At 38.7% G+C, this 26802-nt stretch overlaps 1 protein-coding gene across 1 annotated transcript in view; it reads left to right on the forward strand.

The window, feature by feature from the left end:
* The window catches only part of TTC17 (tetratricopeptide repeat domain 17), a 115808-nt gene that overhangs the window by 5469 nt on the left and 83537 nt on the right, over window positions 1-26802 (forward strand). Inside the window, 1 exon segment of the mRNA XM_021009706.2 lies at window positions 24622-24711. Coding sequence (XP_020865365.1) covers window positions 24622-24711 — 90 coding nt within the window.

Consider the following 26802-nt stretch of genomic DNA (forward strand, 5'->3'; position numbering starts at 1 on the left):
GTGTTGAGAAAGGCCTCCTACCATTCAGCAGAGTTATTAAAATAGGAGCTCAGTGATTTAGATTTAGTAAGTAAACCAAATCCTTTATCTGTAGGACTTTAGTGGCTTGTAAGCTTAGTGGGTAACTTTGGGTCTGTCTGCAAGTGGTTTGGTTTTGACTGGGAAAATCTGATATGTAATACTGTGCAGTTAACAATTCCTTCAGCTATTTGCAATGCAATTTGTTAAGATAACCTCTCCCCCCTCAAGGTGTTTACCACAATAATAATAATAATAACAATAAATTACATTTTACTGTCTGTTTCACTATGTTGGTTTTATCTCAGTCAAGCTGCCAGCATTTCTTAAGTACTTACTTTGTACTAAGCTTTGGAATTAGAAAAACAGACCCTGCCCCTGAGGAGTTTATATTCTTAAGTGGAAACAACATGTCGGTGTACAAAGTACCATAATCTGGTTTGTGTGTTGCCTTTTTAGGAACTTTTTTTGCCAATGATTTACAAAGAAGTTGAGAAGTTACAGTGATGATTCACTAGCTGTTAGAAACACTACTCACCTTTTGGTGGCTTCTTATAGATAACAGAATAACCATTATCAGTCCATTTTCTTCAAATAAATAATCTGCTTTTATAATTTTATTTATATGAAATTTGGAAATGTGTCCTAATTCATTCAAAATGAAATAGTCCCTGTCTCTAAGGAGCTTACATTCTAATGGGAAGACATATACATATATGTGTTACGGTTTGGAGTTTTGGCAACCCCAAAATGTAAGAGTACAGGAGGGTCTGCCTCGAAAGAATTCAACCACTCAAGCCTTCTTTCAGTCAAGTTTTATTATAACGCCAGTGTGGCAGGCAAGAGTCCTAGTAAATCTGGCTATTGTATCACCAATAGGAGCAGGCAGAGGTCCTGAAGAGTCTGTGAATTTGATGAATATGGGACTGATACTTACATAAAAGAAAAGACTGAGAAGATCTGGATAGGATTAAGGAGTGGTAAATAGCCTGGGGTGGTCTAGGGGCACATGATGGAAAGGAGTGGTTGGAAAGCCACAGTGAAAGGGCAGTTAAAAGGATTAATGAGTATCTAGGTAGACTGGGAGAGGCCAGATGCCTCAGTGACCTAAGCTGTTGAAATGTGTGGGAAAGTTCAGGGGCTGGATTGCATTCAAAGACATGATCTTTTCCTTCCTTACTTACACATACACACATACGTACATACATACATACATACATACATACATACATACATACATACATAAATAGCCTATACCTTCTGTGTATACGCATACACAGTATGTGTATATGCATACACAGTATGTGTATATACACACATATATCTGTGAGTCATCTGCAAAGAATGATGGGAGCTACTAAGGGTTCGATAACCCCATCATATGCATATACAGAGTACGTACCAAAAGAATCCAGAGTAGGATGTGGGAAAAGTGGTCAGGAAAAGCTTCATATAGAAGATAGTGTGGGTTGAATTTTGAAGGAAACCAGAGGTCCCAAGAGGCAGAGATGAGGAGGGAACTGGAATGTTGGATGTGGGGAGCAGCCTTCAGGCAGTGGGAAGAAAGGAGTGATTTGTGAAGTCTTGCTTTAAATGCCACTCAGGCCGGAGTTTGTGTATGATCTTCAAAGCACGTGGGAAGCCACCAGACTTTATTGAGTAGAGGAGTGACATGGCCAGACCTGTGCTTTAGGAAAATCCCTTTGGCCACTGTATGGGAGATGAAATATTGGAGAGAGAGAGAGAGACTGAAAGCAGGGAGGCCAGATCCGGGGCTATTGCAGTAGTCTTTTGTCTTTCCTTGAATGCATAATTCTTGACTCAGGTAGAATGTTTTCCACTGTGTGGCAGCTGTCCTTCCGAGTTTCAGCCTTCATCACCTCTCACCTAAACTATTGTGGTAGCCAGACTACTTCAACTCCATCCATCCAAGGTTCTGCCCTATGCCCTCTTCTATTCTCCTGCTGTACTCTCTTTTAGTAGCTCTCATCATTCTTTGCAGATGACTCACAAATATATGTGTGTATATACATATATACACATGTGTGTATATACATGCATGCATGTATACATATTATGTATATATACACAGAAAGTATATGTGATTTGTGTGTGTGTGTGTAAGTAAGTAGGTAAGTAATATCTAGCCCTAGTCTCTCCCCTAGGCTTTAGTTCTATTTAATTCCAAGATGGAACATGTACAGTATACAGACATGGGGGATGACCTGGAAGCTTTTACACAAACCCTATATACAGGGAAGTTGCCCTAAAAACTACTATTAGGCACATTCCCTCAAATATTTATGTTGAGCTGAAAGATGATGAATGCCTCTCATAGTCCTTGAATTTGACTGATACTTTCTCAGTGTCTGGTTTGTAAATAATTTCTCACCCAAAGGTCCAGGGAAATCATCCCATCTGGAGGTCAAAAGAAAGCATCTTTCTTACCTTGAACTCCAGTAAAGATATCTTTCTTACCTTGAGCTTCAGGAACAGGTTGGTTTTGCCATCAGTTAATAGCGTGCCCTGTCAAGCATTGAGCCCACTACTCGATTCTTTCTGTAGATCCTTCCTTCCAGTGCCTAGTAGTCATTTCATAAATGTTTGTTACCTGCCTGTTGTTGAAATTAAACCTGATGGAGGAAAAAGAATCGTATCTTCTTCATTTCAGGAAGCTACCTTTTGAGGCAGCTTGGCGCATCTATAGTAGATAGGACACTGGACTTCAGGTCAGGAAAGGCTGAGTCCAAGTCCTGCTTCAGTTGTGTGTACCTGGCCAAGTCCCTTAACTTTTCTACATGTCAGCTTCCTCATCTGTAAAACAAGGGACTGGGTGGACATGAGGCCTTTAAGATCCCTTCCAGCTCCAAATCCATGATCCTACTTGGCTTCTTGCTAACCTGGAGGTCAGTAAAACAGTGTGTAGTTACAGTGTCAAAGTAGGGGGGGGAAGTATACCGAAGTTTCCTTTGTAGCCAGTTAACACATTTTACTGGGCATTCTACTGTAGGTACAGCTTTCAGCTAGACTCTAACCTGATGGGTACAATTCCATTCCACAGTACTTAGAACCCCAATTAGGGGCTTCCTGGCTGGGGGCTCAGGCACAGGGAGTTTGCCTGAGGTTCCAGGGGTAGCTGGTTCAAATACAGGTCATGACTGCAAGTCATTTCCACCAGCATATTTAGAGGGAAAGAAGAGAGCAAGATTGGTTTGATTTGGCATGAAGCAGATTCGTTTGTCATCCCAGTACACAGCATCCTTTCCAAGTAAGATTCTAAGTTCTACCAACCCTATCCAATGTGTTATTAAAAGGTCTCTGTGTTGTTGGTAGGTAATAAATGGAAAGGCAGTCTTTCATTGGTTGTTTTCAGTTTAAAATTACCATTGCTCCCTCTTCTTAGTCCTCATTTCACTTATGCTAGGACTTAATAAGGAAGACAATAGTGTGTGATGATGTAGGATCTTTCTCATTCTTTGATGAATGTGAGGTGCTTTCTCATTGTTTCTCTTTAAAGTGGTGACGTCCATTACTAGTCGACAAATGAATTCCCTAAATAGTGAGGCTGATTTTATCCTATAAAGGTATGGGATTTCAATTATGAACAGTGATTTTAGCATCATATTTCTACTATTATGAAAGGTTTCCTCTCTTCAAAAGTTTAATTCCGTCTCTTTAATAATAATAGCAAATCCCGGGATCATTTTTCAATTCCATGTCAAAAACTTTCTCCTTAAAGAAACCATGTTGATTTTGCTTATTTTCAGAAGGATAAACTGGATGCTGAGTATTGTCTGCTGTGGCTTAAGATACAGAGCAAAGTTAAGCAGCATCTCTCGAGTGCTGATCCAGCCTTTGCTTTTTCCTAGTGCCCTAACCAAATCTTCACCCACCTAGAATTTCTTTGTAAAATTGAGTCATCCATCATTTTTATAACATAGTTCTATTTTTGTATGATTTTAAAGGATAAGTCTAAATCCAGTGGAGCATATAACTGCAATTAGAAATGTAGCCCAAATTTATAAGAAATATTATTGTTGAAAAGTTGTTAATTTACTTCTCAATTTAGGAAATATACTTATTTAAGAGGTGACATAGCACAGTGAGTAGAGAGCGGGGCTTGGAGTCAGAATGGCTAGGATCAAATCCTGCCTCAGACATGTACTAACAGTGTGACACCAACCAGGTCCCCCCAACTTCTCAGTAACCCCCAGGCTGCTCTCTAAGACTAAAAGTTACCAGCGTAGGTGGAGAGTTTGTTTGACACAGGATGTTACGTGTCTGGTCTTTGGCTGATTTTACCTAAACGGTGACCAATCTTATCAAAGCAGCAAATTCACAAGAGTATTGATTAATGTACTTGTAAAATTTAGTTAATGTTAACTAATATTTTTCATTGATCCTGAAAATGAGAATGTAAAGTAAGAAATAATTAGGTTGGAACTTAGACTAGAAATGCATGGATATAAGTATTTATTTTTACAATTCATTTACAATGAGGGGAAAAAGTTGCTTGCATAAGAGAAATGTGTAACAGATTAAAGGTAGTATATAAATAATTACAAAATTCATACGGTAGAGGGACAAATGATCCATACTTTCAAGGGAAATAATGAAAAGTAGAAATAGTACTTCCCAACCTCAAATTATATTATCATGTAATCTTTAAAACTATTCTGTACTAGTTAAAAATAGAAAAGTAGATTTATAGAACAGATAGATAAGGAAGAATCAGAAACAAATGAATTCAATAACCTAATGTTTGATAAACCCAAGAATACCAATTATTTGGAAAAGAACTCTCTCTTAACAAGAACTGCTAAGAAATCTGAAAAGCACTTTGGCAGAAATTAAGTTCAGACCAATACCTTACACCATATACTTCAATATACTGAAAAAGGATTTAAGACCTGAACATAAAAGGTCACACCACCAAAGAAAAAAAAAATAGAACCACCTTACTCTGGTAACTCTTGGTTATGGTTGAAGGGAGAATTCTTAACTAAAGGAGAGGTAGAAGTGATTTTAAAAAGGGGGGGGATAAAATAGATCATTTTATATGAAATTGAAAAACTTTTACACCATCAAAATCAGTACAGCTAAGGGAAAGCATCAATTGGGGGCGGGGGATCTTTGCATTAAATATCTCTAATCCACACCTCATGTTATATGACTTGTTTAACGCCCCCTCCCCCCATAAAACCTGGATAGAGGAGTCCATCCAACATGGCCAAAGGCCTTTCCTGTCTCTGTCTTTGAACATTATTTAGATACCTGTGACTGGCCCACCACCTTTAGTGGTCATACATTTTCTGGGAAACATAGTATTTTATGTCATTCCTTATGCACAAGTCATCATAAGTAATACAGGATAGGCTACCATCCATCTTTCCATGGCTATTTGGATAACCTGTCATTTAGATTCTTGGGAGATTGGGAGAGGGTGCATGATTTGTAGTCACATGGCATCACCAGAAGAATATTGGTATCAAAAAGGAAAGAAGAGAGGAAGGAAACGAGCAAGCATTTATTAAGCACCTGCTGTGCGCCAGGCACCATGGCTAAGTGCTTTACAAATATTCTCTCATTTAATCTTCACAATTCTGTTTGGTAAGTGCTGTTGTTATTCCTGTTTTACAGTTGAGGAAACTAAGGCAGGCAGAGGCTAAGTGACTTGTCTACACAGCTAGAGTCTAAGGCCAGATTTGAACTCAGATCTTCCTAACTCTAATCACAGCCCTCACTTAACCTCTATTTACCTCAGTTTCCTCATCTGTAAAATAGGGATGATGTTTTATGAGGCTCAACTGAGATATTATTTGTAAAGCATTTAGCACAGTTCCTGGCACATAGTAGGTACTCTATAATTGCTTATTATCATAATTATTTTGATTATTGTAACAATGGCATGGGGCAGCTAGGTGGTGCAGTGAATAGAGCACCAGCCCTGGACTCAGGGGGACCTCAGTTCAAATCTGGCCTCAGACACATAACACTTACTAGCTGTGTGACCCTGGGCAAGTCACTTAACCCCATTGCCTAGCCAAAAACAAAAAAATGGCAAAAACTTTGTTCTAGGTATACATTTACCTAGTTTATGTCTTGCTTGATACAAATAATTAGGAGGTTGTTGTAGAAAAGTTATCTCTTGCATCTATCAAGGACTCATATTTTTAACATATACTAGAAAAATACTATTGGAAAAGAGTCAGGTTGAATTTTGTCCAACAGAATTAAGTATTGTAAAATAGTGGACACATAGTAAACAGTTGTATCTGTTTTCTTTGCCACTGTGTCAGTTGAGTCATTTCAGAGATGGTTTCAGCACATCCGAAACTGAACTCTGTCCCCACAAACCCTGCACTCTTCCAGATTTCCCTATTTCTTTCAAAGGGACTACTGACTTTCTAGTCTCCCAAGTTTATAACCCCACAATTATCCTTGACTCCTCACTCTCCCTCACCCTACACACTAATCAGTTGTCAAATCTTGACATTTCTTTCTTAACTATATCCCTCACATCTAACTGACCCCTTCCATCTACTCATTCAACCACCCCCTTAGCTCAGACCCTCATCCACCTCTTACCTAAATTATTGCAACAGCCTTTTAATTGGTCTTCCTGCCTCTGGTCTTACACCATTCCAGTCCATCCTACTCACTGCTGCCAAAGTAATTTTCCTTAAGCACAGATTGACCATGTGACTCACCTGCTCAATCCATTCCTATTGTCTCTAGGATAAAATATAAGCCCTTCTATTTAGCTTTTAAAGCCCTACTATACAACTGGGTCCCAGCCTCATTGCAGCCTGGACAGTACTCCCTTCCTTGCTGTAGCCAAATTGGCTTTCTCTCTGTTTCTCACACATGTGACTCCATCTCCTGACCATTCCTTTGCATGGGCCATCCCACCTACCTGGGCTGCATCCCCTCCTTTCTTCTGCCATGGAGGCCCTCTCTTCCTTTTGGATGCCACTCATACCATCTTCTGCATTAGAGTCTTTCCTAATCACCTCAGTTGCTAGTGCTTGTCTAACTACCTGAAGTTAACTGCTTTGTATACATTGATATTTATTCACTTTATGTTTGTGCTGGGCATATTTATTATATGTATTTGTTGTCACCTTCATTAGAATGCAAGCTCCACGTGAGTAGGAATCATTTCATTTGTAGTACTTGTGTCCCTAGCACTGTTCCTGGCGCATAGCAGGTGCTTAATAAATACTTTTTGATTGATCTCTGAAAGCCTACCAGTTCTCTTGTCATCTTTTTTTAAATCACAGGTCACCTCAATATGTGCATAGATTACTCTCAGGAAAATTTTATGGAAATGAAAATGTAGGCATTTAGTCAGTAGTTCTTCATGTCTTATCATTTGCCTGTTTCAGTAGTGATACTGTCCATTTGTCATCTGTTTTTCAATTGCTTTGAGAATCTGTCCCTCAATGTCCTGAAGCTTGTATTGCTTCCATCAAAGATTTCCATTGTAAATACTTGGTTCAAGTCAACTCTTCTGTCTGTAGTCAGTTTCTTTGTTGCTATTTCCATTTCCCCATAGGGTTCATTTTAGAATCCAGATTTTTAGACCACGATTTTAGAATCTGTATGTGGTGGCTCCATTTTTAATTGATGGGGGAAAAGTTTGTTAGAGAAATAGTAATAGAGATCTCTTGTTTCTTTTTTTTTTCTTTCCATTTTCATCTTTAAATGATCTTGATCTAATTTAATTGAATCTCAAACCAGGCTCTCTGCAGATTCATTTTTCATTCTACCACACTTTTCTAAGGATAATCATAATTTTTTACCATCTCAATAATGATAGCTAGCATTCACATGGCACTTTAAAGTTCACAAAGCATTTTGCATATGTTATCTGATTTGAGGCAGCTAGGTGGTACAGTAGATAGAGCTCTGGTCATGAACCTGTGTTCAAATCCAACCTCAGCCACTTCCTATCTGTGTGTCCCTGGGTAAGTCAGTTAAACACAAGTTGCTTCAGTTCCCTCTTCTATGAAGTGGAGATAACAGTAGCACTTCCTCCCAGCACAATGCAATAGTTCTGTAAAGTGCTTTGCAAACCTTAAAGTGCTATATAAATGCTATTATTTTCTCCATATTTTTAAAATTTGTCTTCAATTAACAAAAATCTGTTTTCTCTGTTTTACCTCCCTCTCTTCTCTCTCTCCCCCCAAAAAAGAAAAAGAAATACAAAACCCTTGCAACAGATATGTATTGTCAAGCAAAGCAAATTCCTACATTGATCATGTCCTAAAATATGAGTCTATTACCTCTTTGTTAGGAGATAGGTAGTGTGCTTCATCAGTCCTTTGGAATCATGGTTGGTCATTGCATTGGTCAAAATTCTTAAATCTTTCAGAGTTGTTTATCTTTACATTATTGTTGTCATTGTATAAATTGTTTCCCTGGTTTTGCTTATTTCACCCTATATCAGTTCATACAAGTCTTCCCAGGTTTCTTTAAAACCATTACCTTCATCTTTTCTTTCTTTCTTTCTTTTCTTTTTTTTTTTTTGAGGCAGTTGGGGTTAAGTGACTTGCCCAAGGTCATACAGCTAGCAAGTGTCTGAGGCCAGGTTTGAACTCAGGTCCTCTTGATTACAGGGCCAATGATTTATGTACTATACCACCTCTTTGCCCTCTTTTCATCTTTTCTTACAGCACAATACTATTCCATTGATTCACATACCATAATTTATTCAAAATTTCCATTTGATGGGCACTTCTTTAACATGCAGTTTTTTGCTACCACAAAAAGAGCTACTGTTAATATCTTTATGCATTGAATCCTTTTCCTCTTTCTTTGATCTTTTTAAGGTATAATTGTAGTAGTCAAAGGATATGTACGATTTAGTAACTTTTGGGGCACAATTCCAAATTGCCTTCCGTAATGGATGGACCAGTTCACAGCTCCACTGAAAGTGTATTAATGTTCCTGTTTTCCCATAGCCCCTTCACCATTTTTCATTTTCCTTTTTTGTCAGTTTTGCCAATCTGATAAGTATGAAGTCAAACCTAATGGTTGCTTTAATTTGCCTTGTTCTAAATATTAGTAATTTGGAGGAATTTTTTCATGTGAGTATTGAGTTTTTTCCTGCCTGTTCATCTCTTTGGACCATTTATTAATTGGTAAATGGTTCTTAGTCTTATAAATATGAATCATTTCTCTCTACATCTTGGAAGTGAAAACCTGATTATAGAAATACTGCAAAGATTTTCCCCACTGTTTATTTCCCTTTTAATTTTAGCCACGTTGATTTTGTTTCTACAAAATTTAAAATTTTCTGTAATTATAATTGTACATTTTTGTCATCTTTAATCTTCACTTTATCTTGTCTGGTCATGAATTTTTTTTCCCCATCAAATATGAAAGGTAATTTCTTTCTTGCTCTTCTAATTGTTTATAATGGCATCCCTTATGTTTAAATCTTATCCATTAAGAGATTATTTTGATATATAGTATAAATGTTAGTATATCCAGAGTTTCTCCCAGCCTGCTTTCCTGTTTTTCCAACTGTTTTTTGTCAAATAGTAAGTTTTTACTATAGTAGTTGGGGTCTTTGATTTTATCAAACACTTGGCCACTATGCCTATTGCCTCTATAAGTTTTTGCAAATGTGTTTTTTATCACAGGGCTTCTTAACCTTTTTTGTGTGTCAGAGATTCCTCTGACATTTTGGTGAAGCTTGTGAAGCCATTCTCAGAATGTTTTGAAATGCGTAAAATAAAATACATAAGATCTTAAAAGAGCCCTTCTACTGAAATATAGTTTTCAGAAAAAAAGAGTTTTAAGCTCATGAACGGGTTTATATTTTAAATCAGCATTGCTCTTATCTGCCCACCCCTTTGCTTATCAAGATGATCAAGCTTTCTGGACTCTGTAAAACCTTTTCATTGTGGTGAGCATCATTATATGTCAATTACGCTTCTAGAGGAAAATGTTGATCATTTATGTCAATATCTTTTCAATTATTTTTTTCCATTTTTTTTATCAGTAGTTTGTTTGAATAGGTCAGATTGGATGTTATAATTGCATAACTATCTTCTCAGGTTTATAATTATCTTTGCCTTAACAAGTCAGTGGTCCATCTGTACGCTCATAGCTGATTCAGTAATGAGTCCTACATCAGTCAATCACTTTCTGTGGGTGGAGGTTTGCTGTTTGCCATGCTCCTTCTATTCCAACTCTTTTTGAAGAAAATATGTGTGACACGGCAGGAGACGTTCCTGAGTTCTCCAAGCCGTTGGCCTCTTTCCTTTCTTGATCCTTAACCAAGTTTTCTGACACATTCTTTTCTCAATTGTGCTTCCTTATTCTGGCCCCTACCCCCACCCCCGCCATTGAATTTACATACATAACTTGATTTTAGAGGATCTCGTCAAGCTATTTGTAGACTTTCACTGTCTCTTTGTCTTCTGCCGCAAATGTTGGTGTATAAGCTGCCGGTATGTTCATGGTGAGGCAAGGTGATCTCATCTCTGATGAATTTTCTTGTCTTTGGGTGCAAGACAAAACCAGTTGTTCCAGTCCTCTTAGTCTTACCTCTCTCAGGAGTATCTGCAAGCCATCCTTGAATTTAACAGCAACTACCTTCTGTTCTGGTTTCTGCTGCAGTGAGAGCAATATTGATATGTTGTATGTCAGCTCCTTGGTCATTGGACAAGGTTCTCACCTTTAGGAGTCTTAATGGCTAAATATTTCTAGACAGTTTACATATATACTGCTTCCTCATCTTTTCAGCCACTGCCACCGTCACTAAAAAAGCAGAAAGGGACTGGCTATAAAGGATTCATGCTCATTTCAGATTTGTGTTTGTTTCCCAGGCTGCCTTAACCAAAGAATTCACTACCTAGAGGCCAACTGGTGTGACAGCCCAGTATATATTGGGCTATGCTGGTTCTCGGGGAGCAGACACATAGTTTATCATTGGGTTAAGACTTTTAGGAACTATCAGAACTTGTCGTCTACTGGCCTAGCGTCTGAGAGCCCGGGGTCACCAATGGGCCATATTGGTGCTTTGGCGTAGGATTTTTGTCCAGAGGAATTCTCAGAGGTAAAAATACTGTGATGTAAGAAAAAATTAGTGTGGACACAAGAACATTTAAGGTTTCATATATCAGGTTCAGACTTCATGGGATGGAATAGATTTCTATTAGGATTACTTTGAAGTAATTCATGAAGTTAGGCCTAAAATTGTAAATAGAATACTTTGAATATGAAGAATCAATTTTAAGTGAGGATTGAAATAGTGAAGTCATTTATGTGGAAACAACACTGTAAGTAGAACCAAAAATTATTGTACTTTGTGTAATTATAATGACCAAGTTTGACCCAGGTAAAGAATTCAGAAAATGCACCACCCTCCCTTCTTTGTGGGGGTAGTAAACTATAGGTATGAAATATTGTATGATAGTTTCAGATCTGGGTGGTGTCTGTTTTACTAAATTGTTTTTTCACCTCTTTTTCCATTGTTACAAGTAATCACTGAATAGAGGAGCTGGGAGGAGTGATTAAGAAATCAAAGCTATGTAAAAATAAAAGGCATCAGCAAACATTTCTATGAAAATATTAAAAATATACATTGGAATACAATTGAAGTAAGTCTTTAGCTAAGGTGGCTCTGAAATTCTTTTATCCTGATTATTATTTTGAGTTTTTAATGTTTGCCCTTTGTCTGATTCTGCAGTAATCACCCTTTTGTAGTGACATCTCCAGCTGTTACTATGTGAATTTGCTGAGTTCATAGAAATATGGTTTCAAGTAGGAGGTGTAAATGGTCCAAGAAAGTCCTTCTCTAAAGAACAAATATCTTGCTTAATTAGTGATAACTGGCTGGGTAAAATATTTACTGGTTTTATATAAAATTGCATTAACATGTAATACGTAAAAGAGAAAAATAAAATTGTGCTGTGTTCTCTACTGTGGTATTTTGTATTTATAAAGAAGAGTCCAGCACCAACGGGCTACATAACCTTGGGCAAACTATTTAATCTCTGTAGGACCCAGGTACCTCAACCTATAAAACAAGGGAGTTGGATCTGATTATCTCTAAGATCCCTTGAGGCTAGCTCCCCCCAAACAATATGGGATTCTTTGACATGACTACACGAAAACTTAGTCAGCTCACTAGAACCATTGGGGCATGCATTTCCAGATGGGTTAAACGTTTAAATTCTTTTAAGAGACAAAATTTTATAGCGACTATTTTGGAAGAAGGCATGTTTAACTTGTACTTATATATACAAAAATATATATACACATGCATTATACACATATATGTGTATGCGCATATATACATATATCTACACATGTATGCATGTGTATATATGTGCACACACTGACTTAAATAGGATATGTGCAACATAAGTCACTTTTTATATTGGTGACTCAAGATCATGACATTTATATTGTACCTTCGGATTTAACATGTTTTCTTTCTTCAACAGCCCTGAGGTGAGCAATGTAAATAGTATTGTCCCCATTTTATAACTGAGGAAAATACTATGCTATAACTCAAAGAATTTAAGTGACTTTCCTAGGATCCTATAGCTACTAAGTTTGAGTTGGGATTTTAACTCAGGCCCTTGCCTTCTAGGTGAGCGCCTGTTCCACTAGACCTAGTTGTTTCTATATTGAAATACAGCAGTTTTCCTGAGACCTATTAGCCTATGTTCAGTTGCTGGGCTATAGATAGCTCCAGCCTGACAGTGTTTTTCAATTTTTCTTTCTTCCTACCCCCATCTCCACTTGTTGAAATCGTACCCATCCTTCAAAGTCCTGCTCTGAAATGGCCTTCTCTCCTCTCTCTAGACTGCTCCTATCTCTGAAATCTCACGAAATGTTGTACTTCTTTATGCATTTAATACAGTCTTGTATTCTTATAGTTATTTTGGTAGTTAGTACTACCTGTTAGTAGATGTGTCATGGTTTAGAGGGGACTCAGAAACATCTCAATTTGAATCTCACCTCAGACATTTCCTAGCTGTGTGACCCCAGGAAAATCGATTACTTAACCCTTCTCAGCCTCATTTTCTTCTTCTCTGAAATGAGGATAATAATAACATCTACCTCACAGGGTTGTTTTAAGGAACAAGTGAAACAATATTATATCAATTGCTTTGCAAGCCTTAAAGCACTGTAGAAATGTTACTTTTGTTGTTATGATTTTTATATCTTATCTCCATCAGAAATTAGTCTTTTCATCTCTGTTTTTTCTTCAGGTACTGTGCGCATGTGGTTTAATAGTGTCTTCAAGTGGAATGTAGTAGGAAAGAACTGAACTTGCAGTCCAGGTACCTGGGGCAGATTTTGGCTCCTCCCCTCACTGCTTCTTAGGCTTTGGATAGCTCACGTCCCTGCAACCTCAGTTTCCTTTTCTGAAAAATAAGGGAGTTGGACTAGATTAGAGGTGTCAAACACTCAGCTTCCAGGCCAATAAACGAAAATACATGAAAACTGTTTTCTTTTCTTTTCTTTTTTTTTTTTGAGGCAATTAGGGTTAAGTGACTTGCTAGAGTCACACAGCTAGTGAGTGTTACGTGTCTGAGGCCAGATTTAAACTCAGGTCCTCCTGACTCCAGGGCCGGTGCTCTATCCACTGCGCCACCTAGCTGCGCCTTTGAAAACCATTTTCAGACTAAGTCTGAACGCAGCCCTCTGGATCCTTCTGTACAGATTAGTGGCCCCCGCTTCAACTCGAGCTTCACACCCCTGGACCGGATGATCTTGTTCCTTGTAGCTCTCCATCTGATCCGATGGTCCTAGTCAACAAAGGCAGTCTAACAGATTATTAAAGAATTAGTCATACAAATGAGGAAATGGCTAGTGTCAGAGGAAGCCAAGCAGCTTCCTCTGAAGTGGTGCAAAGAGAAGGGAGCAGAACCAGGAGGATGTTTGCTACAGTAACAGTGCCATTTGTACAGAAAGAAGGACTTTGTCTCTGATGAATGCTGGGACACATCTCAGATCCAGAACACTGAAGATGAGAGACTCACCACTTGTGTCCTGCCAGAATTGTGATAAACTCAAAATGCAGAGAGAAGTGGAGAGTTGGAGTGTGACCAGTGTGGGAATGTATTTTGCTGCTCTTTGCATACTTATGATGAAAGTTTTGTTTTCAGGGTTATTTTTGTTTTCTTTTTCATTCAATTGGGTGTGGTGGTGAGAAGGACAGATTGTAAATGCATGTAAAAACAAAGAAATTATTTTATTTTTTTAAACTAAATATGCCTGCACAGGAGGAAAACAGTTGATAAGCATTTATGAATGCTTATTATGTGCCAGGATTTGTACCAAGTGCTGGGGCTACAAAGAAAGCCCAACACTTGGCCCCTCCCTTAAGAAGCTCACATTTGGAGCAACTAGGTGGCACAGTGGATAGAGCACCGGTCCTGGAATCAGGAGGACCTGAGTTCAAATCCGGCCTCAGACACATAACACTCACTAGCGGTGTGACTCTGGGCAAGTCATGTAACCCCAATTGCCTCACCAAAAAAAAAAAAAAGGTTAAGAGCCAGTGACCTAAGACTATCTCCCGTTTGAAGGCAGCTAGTTGGCACAGTGGATAGAGCACTGGCCCTGGAGTCAGGAAGACCTGAATTCAAACCTGGCCTCAGATACTTGACACTTACTAGCTGTGTGACCCTGGGCAAGTCACTTGACCCCACTGCCTAACCAAAAAGAACCCCCCAAAAAAAATTTTTTTAAAGCTCACATTCAAATAGGGGAGATAACATGTGAAGAACTATTTCTATATAAAGTATATCTAATGGGAATTGGAGGTCATCTCAGGGGTCAGACATTAGCAGTAAGGGGACTGGGAAAGGCCACTGGCAGGAAGTGAGATGTGAGCTGAATCTTGAAGGAAGTCAGGGTGCTTAAGTGAGGAGGAAAGCCTTCAAGGCCTGTGGATAGCCAGTCAAAAGGCACCGAAGGCGGTAGTGTAAGATGAACAGGAAGAAAACTGCAGTGGCGGAGTGTTGAGTTGCATAGAAGGGAGGAGAGTGTGAAGACTGGAAAGGGCTTGAAATGCACATCAGGACTTTCTGTTTGATCCTGGCGTTTATTGACTAGGGACATGACGTGGTCAGAACTGCTTTTTAGGAGGATCACTTTGGCAGCAGAGAGGATTGAGTGGAGCAGGAGAGAGAGCTGATGGAGGGAGATAAAGGCTATCAGAGTCATCTGCATTTGGAATGATGAGGGTCTGCACCAGGGTGGTAGCTGTGAGAGTAGGAAAATGAGGACTTTCATGAGAGATGTTATAAAGGTAGGACTAACAAGGCTTGGTGACAGACTGGATATGAGGAGTGAGCATGGAGGAGGAGTCGAAGATGGCACTGAGGTAGCAAACCTCAGTGACTGAGAGGATGGTAGTGCCCTCAACAGTAATAGAGGAGAGCTTGGGAGGAAAGAGGATGGTTTCGGTTTTGGACGGGTTGAAGTGGAGATGTCCACAGACATCTAGTTCAGAATATTTGATAGACAATAATGTGAGACTGGATGTCAAGAGAGAGATTAGGGCTAAATAGGTCTAAATAAATATTTAAATAAATAAATATCTAATAATAGATATTCGAATGAACTATAAAGAGATAATAATTGAACCCATGGGAGTTGATGAGATCAACAAGCAAGATATCATAGGAGAGACAAGAGGGCCCAGGACTGAGTTTGGGGGAACACCGATGGTTCATGGGCTTGACCTCGATGAAGATACAGTGAAGAAAGTTGAGAAAAATTGGTGAGGTGGGTAGGAAAATGGGAGACAATGCTGTAATGAAGATTTCAAGAGCAGAGAATATTCAGAAAGAGGATATCAAATGGCAAGAACCAAGTTATGCCAAGAAGGCGGAGCATATACCATATGAAAGAGCTGTCCTAGGTGCTAAGTATAGAAAAATAAGAATGAATCCTCCCTGCCCTTAAGGAGGTTAGAGTCTTTTGTGAGGATACAACTGTACGTATGCAGGTAAATTCAAATAACTGATTTGAGGAAGGGAGAGAATATTAGTAACTGAGAGGATCAATTCAAGGAACTTGCCAGAAGAGGTAGCATAGGAGCTTATCCCTGAAGCAAGATAGGAATTCTTAGAAAAGAAAAGGGAGTCTTGGGATAAGATTTGTGCCAATGTGGGAGAAATATCAAGTTCCAGAAGCAAAGAATAGCTCAGTTCATTGAGAATCCAAGTGGGTCTGTGATTTAATAGGTCTGCTTACTACTTCTGATTGTGCCTAGCATAGCTCATCAATTGTAATTTTCACCAGTGTCTTTCCATAAATACCATGTAGACCATCTACCCAATGGACTAGAGATATTCCATTGGCTCTTTTAATACTTGGTAGTATTGAAGTACCAGTCTAGCACTGACACTCCCCTCTGTGGCCCACAGACAACTTTGCCCATAGGTATTCAATAAGTAAATGGATAATCTATAGATTTGGAAACCAGATTAACAAACTTCTAGAATCATGTGAGAAACAGTATTCACTTTGAGAGAAGACGTAAGTTCCTCCCTGGCTTGTTGACATCTACTTTGACAGTTGGTGTTGCTTAGATCCTGGTACTCAGCTGTGTTCAATAAATATTTTTGTTCCTGCTATGTGCCAGGCACTACACTAAGTGTTGGGGATACAAACAAAGCCTCCCCCAACCCCCGAAAAATAGGATAGATTGTAAAATGTGGGTAGCTCATTTTTGGTTGATAGAACCAACCCTAAGATTCAGTGTTAGAAAAGTTTACAACTTTAAAAAGTGAGTATTCAGTGAAGTTTATTATTTTAGTAAAACTTTCATAATAAAAGGAAGGAGTTCCTTTTCTGGAATCTGTGGTCTTCTCTTTTTTGGTAAAGCCTTTGAGTACATAAGAATGATTACAAGATCAGACAGAATCTCATTGTTCTAGACCAGTCTATAACTGTACAGGATTCCTTCTTCAACTTTAAAAATAAGTGGTCATGTAGCTTTTGCATTCTGTCATACCAAGAGTGATTCTAGTGATAAGGCGGGGGTGGGGATGAGGATAGGGAAAGGTACCCACTCCCTACCGAGGCAACCTATTCCTTATGTTTTTGAACAGCTCTCATTATTAAGATTTTCCTTACATTGAGCTGAAATCTTCCTCCCTGCAGCTGTTGTTTTTTCTAGTTGTGCACTCCCAGGCCATGCAGAATGTGTGTCATTCCTCTCTAAGACATTGATCATCCCCAGTTCTTCAGGTTACGTATTCCTTATTCCCTCAATCAGTTTTTTGTGTGGTAGATCCCACCTTTCCTCTAGACTTGTTTTCTTCTTGTGAATGGTCCTTTGAAAAGACAGTGCACAGAACTGAACACAGTATTCAAAGTGTCCTGACCAGAGCAGCCTGTGAACAGATTAGCTTTTTTGGCAGCTATATCACATTGTTGGTATATAATGAATTTTGGTTTGATGGAAAACACATTAAATTTGGATTTATTTTAGATTTGTCCTCATTTTACAGGAGAAGGAACTGTTTCAGATAAGTTAATTGGTTTGCCTAGGGTCACAGAGTGAACTCCAGTCAGCAAGCATTTATTAAGTGCTTGCTCTGTGTGGGGCACTGTGCTGAGCACCGGCAATACAATTGCAAACCAAAATACAGACTCTGCCCTCAGGGGGCTCACTAGATATAGGAGAAGACAGCACATAAAAAGGAAGCTCCTGGGGAATGGCTAAACAGGCTGTGATTGTGAGAGCGTATTATTTTGCTGTGAGAAATGACAAGCAGTTTGATTTCAGAAAAACCTGAACTTACATGGACTGATGCAAAGTGAAGTGAACAGAACCAGGAGAACGTTGCCCACATTAACAACCGTATCGTATGATGCAGTACTGTGAATGACTCGGCTCTTCTCAGCAATACAATGGTCTAAGACGATCCCAAAGGTCTCATGATGTAGCATACTACCCGCCAGAGAAAGGACTGGTATTGTCTGAATGCAGATTGAAATATGCTATTTTCCATTTTCTTTCTTTCATTCTTTTTCTTTTGTTCAAGTCTTCTTGTACAATATGACAAGTATGGAAATGCTTTACACAATTGCACATTTATCAGATTGCTTACTGTCTTGGGGGTAGGGGGAGAGGGAGGCAGAGATAGAATTTGGAACTCAAAACTTAAAAACCCAAATGTTAAAAAAATTTGTTCTAACATGTAATTGGAGGAAAATAATATATATATTATACATATAATGTGTGTGTGTGTATATTTTTTTTTATTTTAAAAGGAAGGTGAAAAGGTGGAAGGAGTGGAGAGAGATAAAAGTCCCCAGTATGAGGGGCATTATAGAGGAAGTCTGGGACAGTCAAGCCTGCAGGAGAGTGCATTTCTGGAAAGGAATTGGTTGCCTAGGCATCCTCTTTAATGGAAATTCTGGGAGGAACTTGCCAAACAAAAGGTAAAGCCACAGGGTTGGAGGACAGTCCCAAAGTGTTAAGTTCAGAGATTTAGAGTGAGTTTACAGAGTTAAGAGGTTTTCTGTACCTTTTTAGAGAAAATCTAGGAATCAGGAGTACAGGAGTCTAACCCAAGTCTAGCCCTGAATAAAGGCATTATTCCTGTCCTTTGGTAACTATATAAACAATAATTAATAATTAAAATTCTGTTAGCCTAGATATTATAGTATAGTATTTGAGTTTATTCCCATTGATGTTAACTGCTGGGTCTTAAAATGGCAAAGTAAACAAGTTTCATCTGATCTTCTCACTTACCTTTTTCTATGTTCCTCTCAGACCTCCTAATTGTTCCCCTTCCATGTCCAAAGCCTCATCACGATCCTTCTTCCCAGAGCCTGGCTTCCTCTTAACATGTATAATTTCATACTAAATATATGACTGCCAGTCATAACCTTTTGGTGGTATTTTGTGTTTTACAAGATCTTATTGGCCCAACTGAATTTCTGATTGGTGGAATGTGTGAAAGACCTTCATGGACCCAAGGACCTTTGCAACGTCTGCAACATCTCTGTGCCACTCAGACGCCCACTCGCAGCGGTGTGCTGTGGCAGCAAGAGCACTGGTTTTAGAGTCGAAAGATAGATGTTTGTACCAGCTGGGAGACCTGGAGTGATTTTTCTCTTTGTAAAATGGATCGATTGCACTCAGTGATCTCTAAGGTTTTTTCAATTCAAAGTGCCCCTGTTTCTAAACTTGACACGGCCCTCCTTCTGAAAGGTTATCAGCCCCCTGCTTGTATCGTTTGCCACATGACCTCATGATAATGTACCTGGGTGTTTTATCTCCATGAACAGGACCGTTCTAGGGAGCAGTTTTTAGAAAAAGGAATACTATTGGCTTTTTCCTCACCAGTGAGGGAACTTTTTTCTCCTGGTAGTGTTTCATTGTCAGGAAATAATGTCACAATATATCTTTTATCAGGCCAGTTCTTCTCGGGGACTTGGCACCTCTGAGCCTGCCATCTGATAACCCTGAGGCTGTTCTTTTCAAACCAAGGTTCAGTCCTGAGGCCCCAGCTGTGATTATGTTAGCTGTTGCTTTATGTGAACACAATCCCAGAGTTCTGGGTTCCTGATCAAATCTGGTGGAACTTGGGGTTCCCCAGAGCCTTTAAGGGAACTGTGCCAGCTCAGCTGCCTTTGCAACTTGCATACTTTAGAGAAAGCATTCTGGAGAATTTACACCTGCCAATTTGACAGCTGCCAAGCACCAAATACCTTTGTAGCAACTGTTGGCTCCATCAAATACAGGAGTCCTGTTGCTTCTCTAATAACTCTTCCAGAATTAGTTAGCTTGCCTCTAAGAATCAGCTCTGAGAACAGGTAGCAGATTTCAGAAGCACACTGTGTGCTTGCTGGTAGATGTAGCAGGAAGCCTACTTTGGCAGTGAAAATGCAATCAAGGTATTGAAGAGTTTAAAAGGCACACGCTGATTACCACTAGCAGTTAGAACTGCTATAATTTGCTTTAAATGCCCCCTGCTCATCAAGTACTTTGTAAATATACCTCTGGCAGTGCCTGCTACTGTTGCCCATCAGTGATTTGTACCTTATCCCACTGGTACCTGAGCAAACACGTGCCTTCAGGCCATTGTTGGCTTGCAGACTCCCAAACCTGAGCTGTACACCTCTAGTCTGAAGTTGAGTTTTAGCATCGTTTTGGGTTGGTGTTCTTTTCCCTGCTTCATTAAGGAATACTGAGAAAGTATAATCTGTTCTGTGCACAGTGAACCCATCTTAGGCTTTCTCATAGTTCTGCACATGTGACTTTTTTTTTAAACGAAACTTGAACTTGCTTTTTTGCCTTCTGGGTTGTGAAATACATGGCAGTGCGATGGAGGCAGTAACATAGTGAGCAACTTTCCAAGCTGCTTAGACACAATAGTTTTTCCTGCCTTACCCACATTAGAGTAGAGAAGGCCTGGGAGTGATGTGGAAGCAGCTGCAGCATCATGTCTTTCAATACAAACCTGGCTTTTTTACCCCAAGCCTTGAGGTGTTGTTTAATAAATGTGGGAAAGAATAAAAAAGCTTAGCAAGTATACCCATAGAATTCAGAATTTAATTTAAGGTGCATTTTAAACTTTGAGCTCAATTGCCATGTGAATTTCTACTTGTGGGGACAGGAGAAAATTTGACACCTTAAAAAGTGAAGGCCATAGTCTTTGAGGAAATGATTTTTTTTTCTTTTTTTGTGATATCAGCTATTCATTTTTATTGATAAATTTTATTTTGTAACAATCCTTTTCAGTAGACATAATACCTTCCTTTATTTAAAGGTTAGGTAAAGCAGCCTATAATGATTGCAAGTTATACCATATATAAATTTCTGCATTTACAGTTTATCATTTTTTTAACAGAAAGGATGTTTTAATCCTAAATGGAATCAGTGTTGGCCATTGTACTCGACCAAATTTCTGTTTTCTTTCAGTGTTGTCTTCATTGATATTGTTGTCATCATTGTAGGTAATGTTCTTTTAGTTCCGCTTTCTTTCTCTGCATCAGGTTATCCAGTGTTTCTCTGAATTCTTTGTTGTCATCATTAGTTATAATGATGACAATCTTTTATTGTGTTAATATGACACAGTTTGCCCCGGCATTCAGCAGTCACTGAGCACATGATTTCTTTCCAACTGTTTACTCTAGCAAATAGTGCTGCTATGAATATTTTGGCACATATGTGCCAAATATGTAATAATAGTGTACCAAAATAACAGCATGTTCAGTCGTTTTTCGGTCACATCTGACTCTTCGTGACACCAGTTAGGGTTTTCTTGGCAAAGATACTGTAGTGGTTTTGCCATTTCCTTCTCTAGCTCATTTTACAAGATGAGGAAAGGGGGCAAACTGTTGTGATTTACTCAGGGTCCCAAAGCTAGGAAGTATCTGACAGCCAGATTTGAACTCAGAAAAATGAGTCTTCCTGACTTCAGCCGTCCTCTATCCACTGCGCCACCTACCTGTCATTTTGGTACATATAATACCTTTATTTCTGTCATTGACCTATTTGGGGTATAAAATAGTCCATAGTGAAATCACTAGATCGAAGAGTGTGAACAGTTTAGTAACTTTTCTTGAATAATTCCACATTGTTTTCCAAATGCAGTTAGACCAGGAAGTGTAGTTTGGAAGTAAGAGTGAGAGTTCGTTGGCAATGGCACATGTTCTCTGTGGGAGATCCTCATGGTAGTAGAATGAGCTGGGGAAAGTTCCTATGGCAACGAACAAGGCCTAACCCTGAGACTGTGACAGGCTTTTTGGAAAAAAGACAATAGAGCAGCTGGCTGGGGCCTCTAAGTAACATGTACAACTTAGGCTGATTTTCCTGGAGGTCATAAGGTTTTCTCAAGAATTAGAATTTCATAAAGGCTAGGTCACAGTTACAAGTGCCCTGGACTGAGAGCCACTTTGGCATACCGTTCTTGTGCCAACTTGGGTTTTTAATATCTGAGTAAGGAGAGAAAAGCAGAGTCCAAACAGTGCACAGCTTCACAGGGCACCAGCTGCAGCATGCACTCCCCACCTCGGTGACATGCTAGCACACTTAGACGGCTAGACACTTAGAACACTTAGACACACTTGGACATTCAGTGAATGAACTTAGCACAGAATTTGAAAACTTTGCTTTGGTTTTGCCATGTATCTCTTACAGAACTAAGTAATGGAATTTTCTCCTGACTGTTTATTCTATAGCCACTCTCAGATTTATCTTAAAACTCCTATCACCCCTAATTTTAGACAAGGGGATATGAAATAAAACAGTAAGTCTCAAGATCAGTTATTCTCTTTTGTCCTTGATTCATGGTTTAAACGAATCACCTTCAAAAGCTGTAGTGGTTTGTTGAGGTTTCTTTTATTTTCAGAGAATCATAGCAGTCTGGCATTGAAAGGACCTTAGAGACTTCCTTATCCAGTTCCTGGACTGCAGCATCCATCTTCTTGGCACCCCAAGGCAGACAGGCACTTTATTGGAAGAGAACCTTTAATTAAGCACAGGGAGATTTTGTATGCCCTATAACTTTTAGCCACTTATGTGACTCTAAAGATATGTGATCTATGGTAGAATGTTGCATATGAAAGCCTACCTTTCTCATGTCTTCTTCAAGGACAACCTCATTACACATGGAAATTATCCTTACATTTTCTCCCAGATTTTTCTAGAGCTTGGAAAGTCAGTAGTTATTGAAATCTTTTGTCGGTTGTTTTTTTTTCAGTAATAATATCAGGTTTTTTTCTAAGCATGTAATATTATTCCCCCTTTTCAGCTATTTTGAGAATCTGTCCTTTAAAGCCTACAGAAGCCTGTCACCTCCAGCTCAGACTGTCTTTGTGGAACTTGGTCCCATCCAGCTTCCTGTCCCGTCCCGTTCCTCCTCTCCCCCCCCCCCCCCCGGCACTGTTTGTATTTCCTCTTGCCTTCAATCAAAGGCTGTGATTTTACACTAATCTAACAGATTTCTTCCACTTGTTTTGCCTGTTTTTCTCCTGGTTTAACCCTTAAATGATCTAGGCCAATTGTGTTTCTCATTAAATTTTCTATAAACCCGTTTTTCTCTCCATGGCTTCTCACTGTTCTGAAAGCCAATATTACTCCTCTTCCACCCCCATTCTCATAAAATTTAACAGATGAGTTTACATTTTTAACTGGTGGTGTCCTTGACTGGTATATCTCTCTACTTGGCAAGAAGATCATGTGTTTTCCGAATGAGGTAGATTTTTCTAGGCTGTTTTGGCCTTTTTGTGATAATTTATTTATATGATTGAAAATTAGGAAATGGGATAGTCTATCAATGTCTGTTTCTTAATCCATTTCCTATATGTTAGCATCAATAGTTTAAGACTGGTTAGAACTGTTTCAATTGGACAGCACGTCTTCTCATTTTTATTCTTTTAACATAGTAATGATTTTAATCTTTTCTTTAACAAGTTTGTTGTCTGACTGTACACACAAAGTTAATTTGGATGTTAACTCACATCTGTAACCAGTCTATTGCCTATTAACATAACAAAAAATGAAATTTACTGTGCTCATCATATCCAGTGCCTCTTAACATCTCTGAAGAAAATATTTGTAGCATTAAGCCTTTGGCCATTTTTGTTTCTTCATGCTATGCTGTAATTTCCACCATATTTTTAACCATCTTGTCCAATTCCCATCTTTGCACTGACATTACCATGGTTTATGTATGTGTTTATGTATGTGCTGATTTAATTTGAAGGATCTTTTCGAGGTCTTAGAAATGTTCTGTCTCCTCATCTGCTGCAACAGGTCTTGGTCCATAACTTGTAATTATTTTTATGATGTTCTTTTTCCTTGTGCTCAGTTCATGGCAAAGGAAAGTGACTAAATGTTCCATGAAATTTTTTTGTTGCCTTTGCACAAACTGTAAAATCAACTCTACCAAATGCTTTATTTGCATCTCCAGGGAGAATCTGAAAGTCATTCTTCCCTTTCACTTCAACTTCTTTGTCTTATGGTTTCATTGATAGCTATTGTCACTATTAACCTAATTCAGTTCCTCCACTAGCATATTCACTTATTGATTACTAGAAGAGGATTTTACATTTAGAATAGCAATATCTAAGGTAATGTTTCTAGATAGTCTCAGAATGGTGTGATGCTTAGCAGCTTCTGTCAGTGCCGAAGCCCACACAAAGAAGAGGTCCTCTGTATTGTTGTACTTGGTTTATTCCATGTGATGCTTTGGCTAAAGAATTCATCACTGGTGATGAGGCCTTCTGTCCTAAGTAAATCCTCAAGAAGCATACACAGTCTGTTGCCAGACTCACATTCAAAAGTTTTCCACTGTGGTCGAAATCTGCCTGAATTTGTACTCTGCTGCTCTATACTGCAATCACTCCTGGTCATTTCCACAGTAGAATCATGTTTGACTCAGCTATTCTGCTGTATTGCTTGCCATTCCCACTGGTAAAAAAAAAAAATGTACTAAATATCCCTCTAATAGAATTAAGAATGGGCATCCATTGAATTGTTACCAGTGAGACAGCTCTAAGCACGAATATTGGTTGAGTACAAATTGTTTAATATTAAGAGATTTTGTACAAATTTCTCAGAATTCTGAACCTCTTTTCTTCCTTTCTTTTTGGTAGGTGGATTCACCAATGAACCTGAAGCATCCCCATGACTTGGTCATATTAATGAGACAAGAAACAACAGTTAACTACCTCAGAGAACTGGAGGTGAGCATGGATGGAGCAGATAGTTAGGCTAGAACCTGTCCCTTATAAAGGTTGCATCTTGTTTTCAGAAGAAATATTGATAAACTGTATTCAAATCTTAGACCACTTCCTTGAGCCTAGGGCTTCTGCTCAGAATAATGTTTGGTTTTTTTAATGCATAAAATAAAGTGCATAGGATTACAAAGGAAACCAAGTGCATTGAAATACAGTTCTCAAAAAAACCCCAACAATTTCTTTTTTTTTCAGTTCGTGAACCCCAGGTTAAGACCCTACTATAAACAAAGGTGGAAAGGTAGGAGGGAAAGGGGAGAATAATACAAAGCCCAATCTGGGAAATAGTAAAAAGACAGCATGTTGTAATAACCCAGGGTTAGGAAACCTAGGTTTTGCCCCTGACTCACTCAGTGACTCACTATAACTTTGAAGTGGTCATTTATTGCCTGCACACTTGAGTTTCTTCATTGATGTTAGGAATGTCCATGTGTTTGCAACCTTTGTACCTTACCAGGGTCTCATTCAGTTTAGTGAGAAAATGCTTATAAAGATCTCTTTGGAAGAAAGGTATTGTTGAAGTGTAAGAGATCACTCATTTTAAATTCTAAAATACCAATTAAGGCCTTGTCAATTATGAAAGTCTGTTTTGAGGTAAAAGCCATTCTTTCAGAAAATACTTTGCACCCTGAAAATGTGAAATTTATTGCTTCTGGCAAAAATCTGTCATTTGCTTTTTAAGATCTATTGATATCTCTTTTTTTAGCTAACTTTGGGCTTAACTTTCTGAAACTATTTTTTTAATTTTATTTCATAGTAACAGTACAACATCAGGTTATTTTAAATAAGTTTCCTGGTAAACATCCAAATTTAGAAGGTCAGGGTCAGTCAACAGGCATATTTAAGTGCTTACTGTTTGCCAAACACTCTGATAAGTGCTGGGATTATAAAGGAAGGCAAACACAGTGTCCTTTCCTCCAAGGCATTTCCACTTTAATATTTAATGTGAATAACTAGGTACATTCAAGATCTCTGCAGAGTAGATGGAAGTTACTCTGAAATGGGAAGAGCCAGCTTGTGAAGGGTTTTAAATGCAGGGCTTTATATATCATCTTAGAGGTAATATTGAGTTGGGGAGGGGAGAAGTGGGAGAGGGGGAGGTGAAATCAGATCTATGCTTTAGGAAAATGACTTTGGAAAACTAAATGAAGGATAGATTAGAGAGGGCAGAGACTGGAGGCAGGTGACCATTTAAAAGGCTATTGCAGTAGTCCGGGTGAGAGATGTTGAGGATCTATCCTAGGAGAAAGGGGATGTATGTTCAAGGTGTTGTGGAGGTAGCAGCAAGAAGATTGAATCCATGGGGTGAGTGGGAGGAAGAGTTAAGGATGACTCCAGGCTTTCCAGCCTGGGAGGAGGACGGTGCCCTTGACAGAGGAAAGTTAGGAAATGGATTTGGCTCCAAGCTCTAAGGGAGGGACAAGAAGGTATAGCAAAAAAAAAAAAAACTTAAAAAGAAACAGCAAATCCGTGATGGAGACTGGTGTGGTATTGGAGCATTTTGGGGCTAGCAAGAGATAATCTTATCCCAAACTCAAAGAGGTAGGGCAGTGGCCCAAGATCTGGAACTTGGATCTTTAGAGGCACAGACCATCATTCCTTATCCTACACATTATCTTGCTGATTTTTATGATATGCCTGATTTTAAGTGCAGAAATATGACACCAGGGTGAGGGGAAGGGGGAAAGGAAGCTTTGACTTAACTGTATTGTCATCCTATATATTGGTTGTATACAAAACCACAAATACTTTTTCATTTCTTAGGAAAAAAAGTTTCTGTTTTAGGACTTTTCAGCTTTTTCAGAATTTCTGTGCACAAAGAGTAAACATTCTTGACCTTTCTCAGAAATAAAGCTCTTCTTTCCATAGCTAATCACCCATTGCCATCATCCCTTATAAAGTATGAGGTGATATTCATTTTTAAAGTATATGAGTACTGCTTTATTTATAGTTATGAATTTCTTAATTTTTTTTTTTGCCTTGAATCAAGCTTTATTTCATCTGGTATATCTGTCTCATCTTTGAGCACAGGGTATTCAG

The sequence above is a fragment of the Phascolarctos cinereus genome, unplaced genomic scaffold (assembly GCF_003287225.1).
Source record: "Phascolarctos cinereus isolate Bilbo 61053 unplaced genomic scaffold, phaCin_HiC Scaffold_9;HRSCAF=440, whole genome shotgun sequence".
In the NCBI taxonomy this organism is placed as follows: Eukaryota; Metazoa; Chordata; class Mammalia; order Diprotodontia; family Phascolarctidae; genus Phascolarctos; species Phascolarctos cinereus.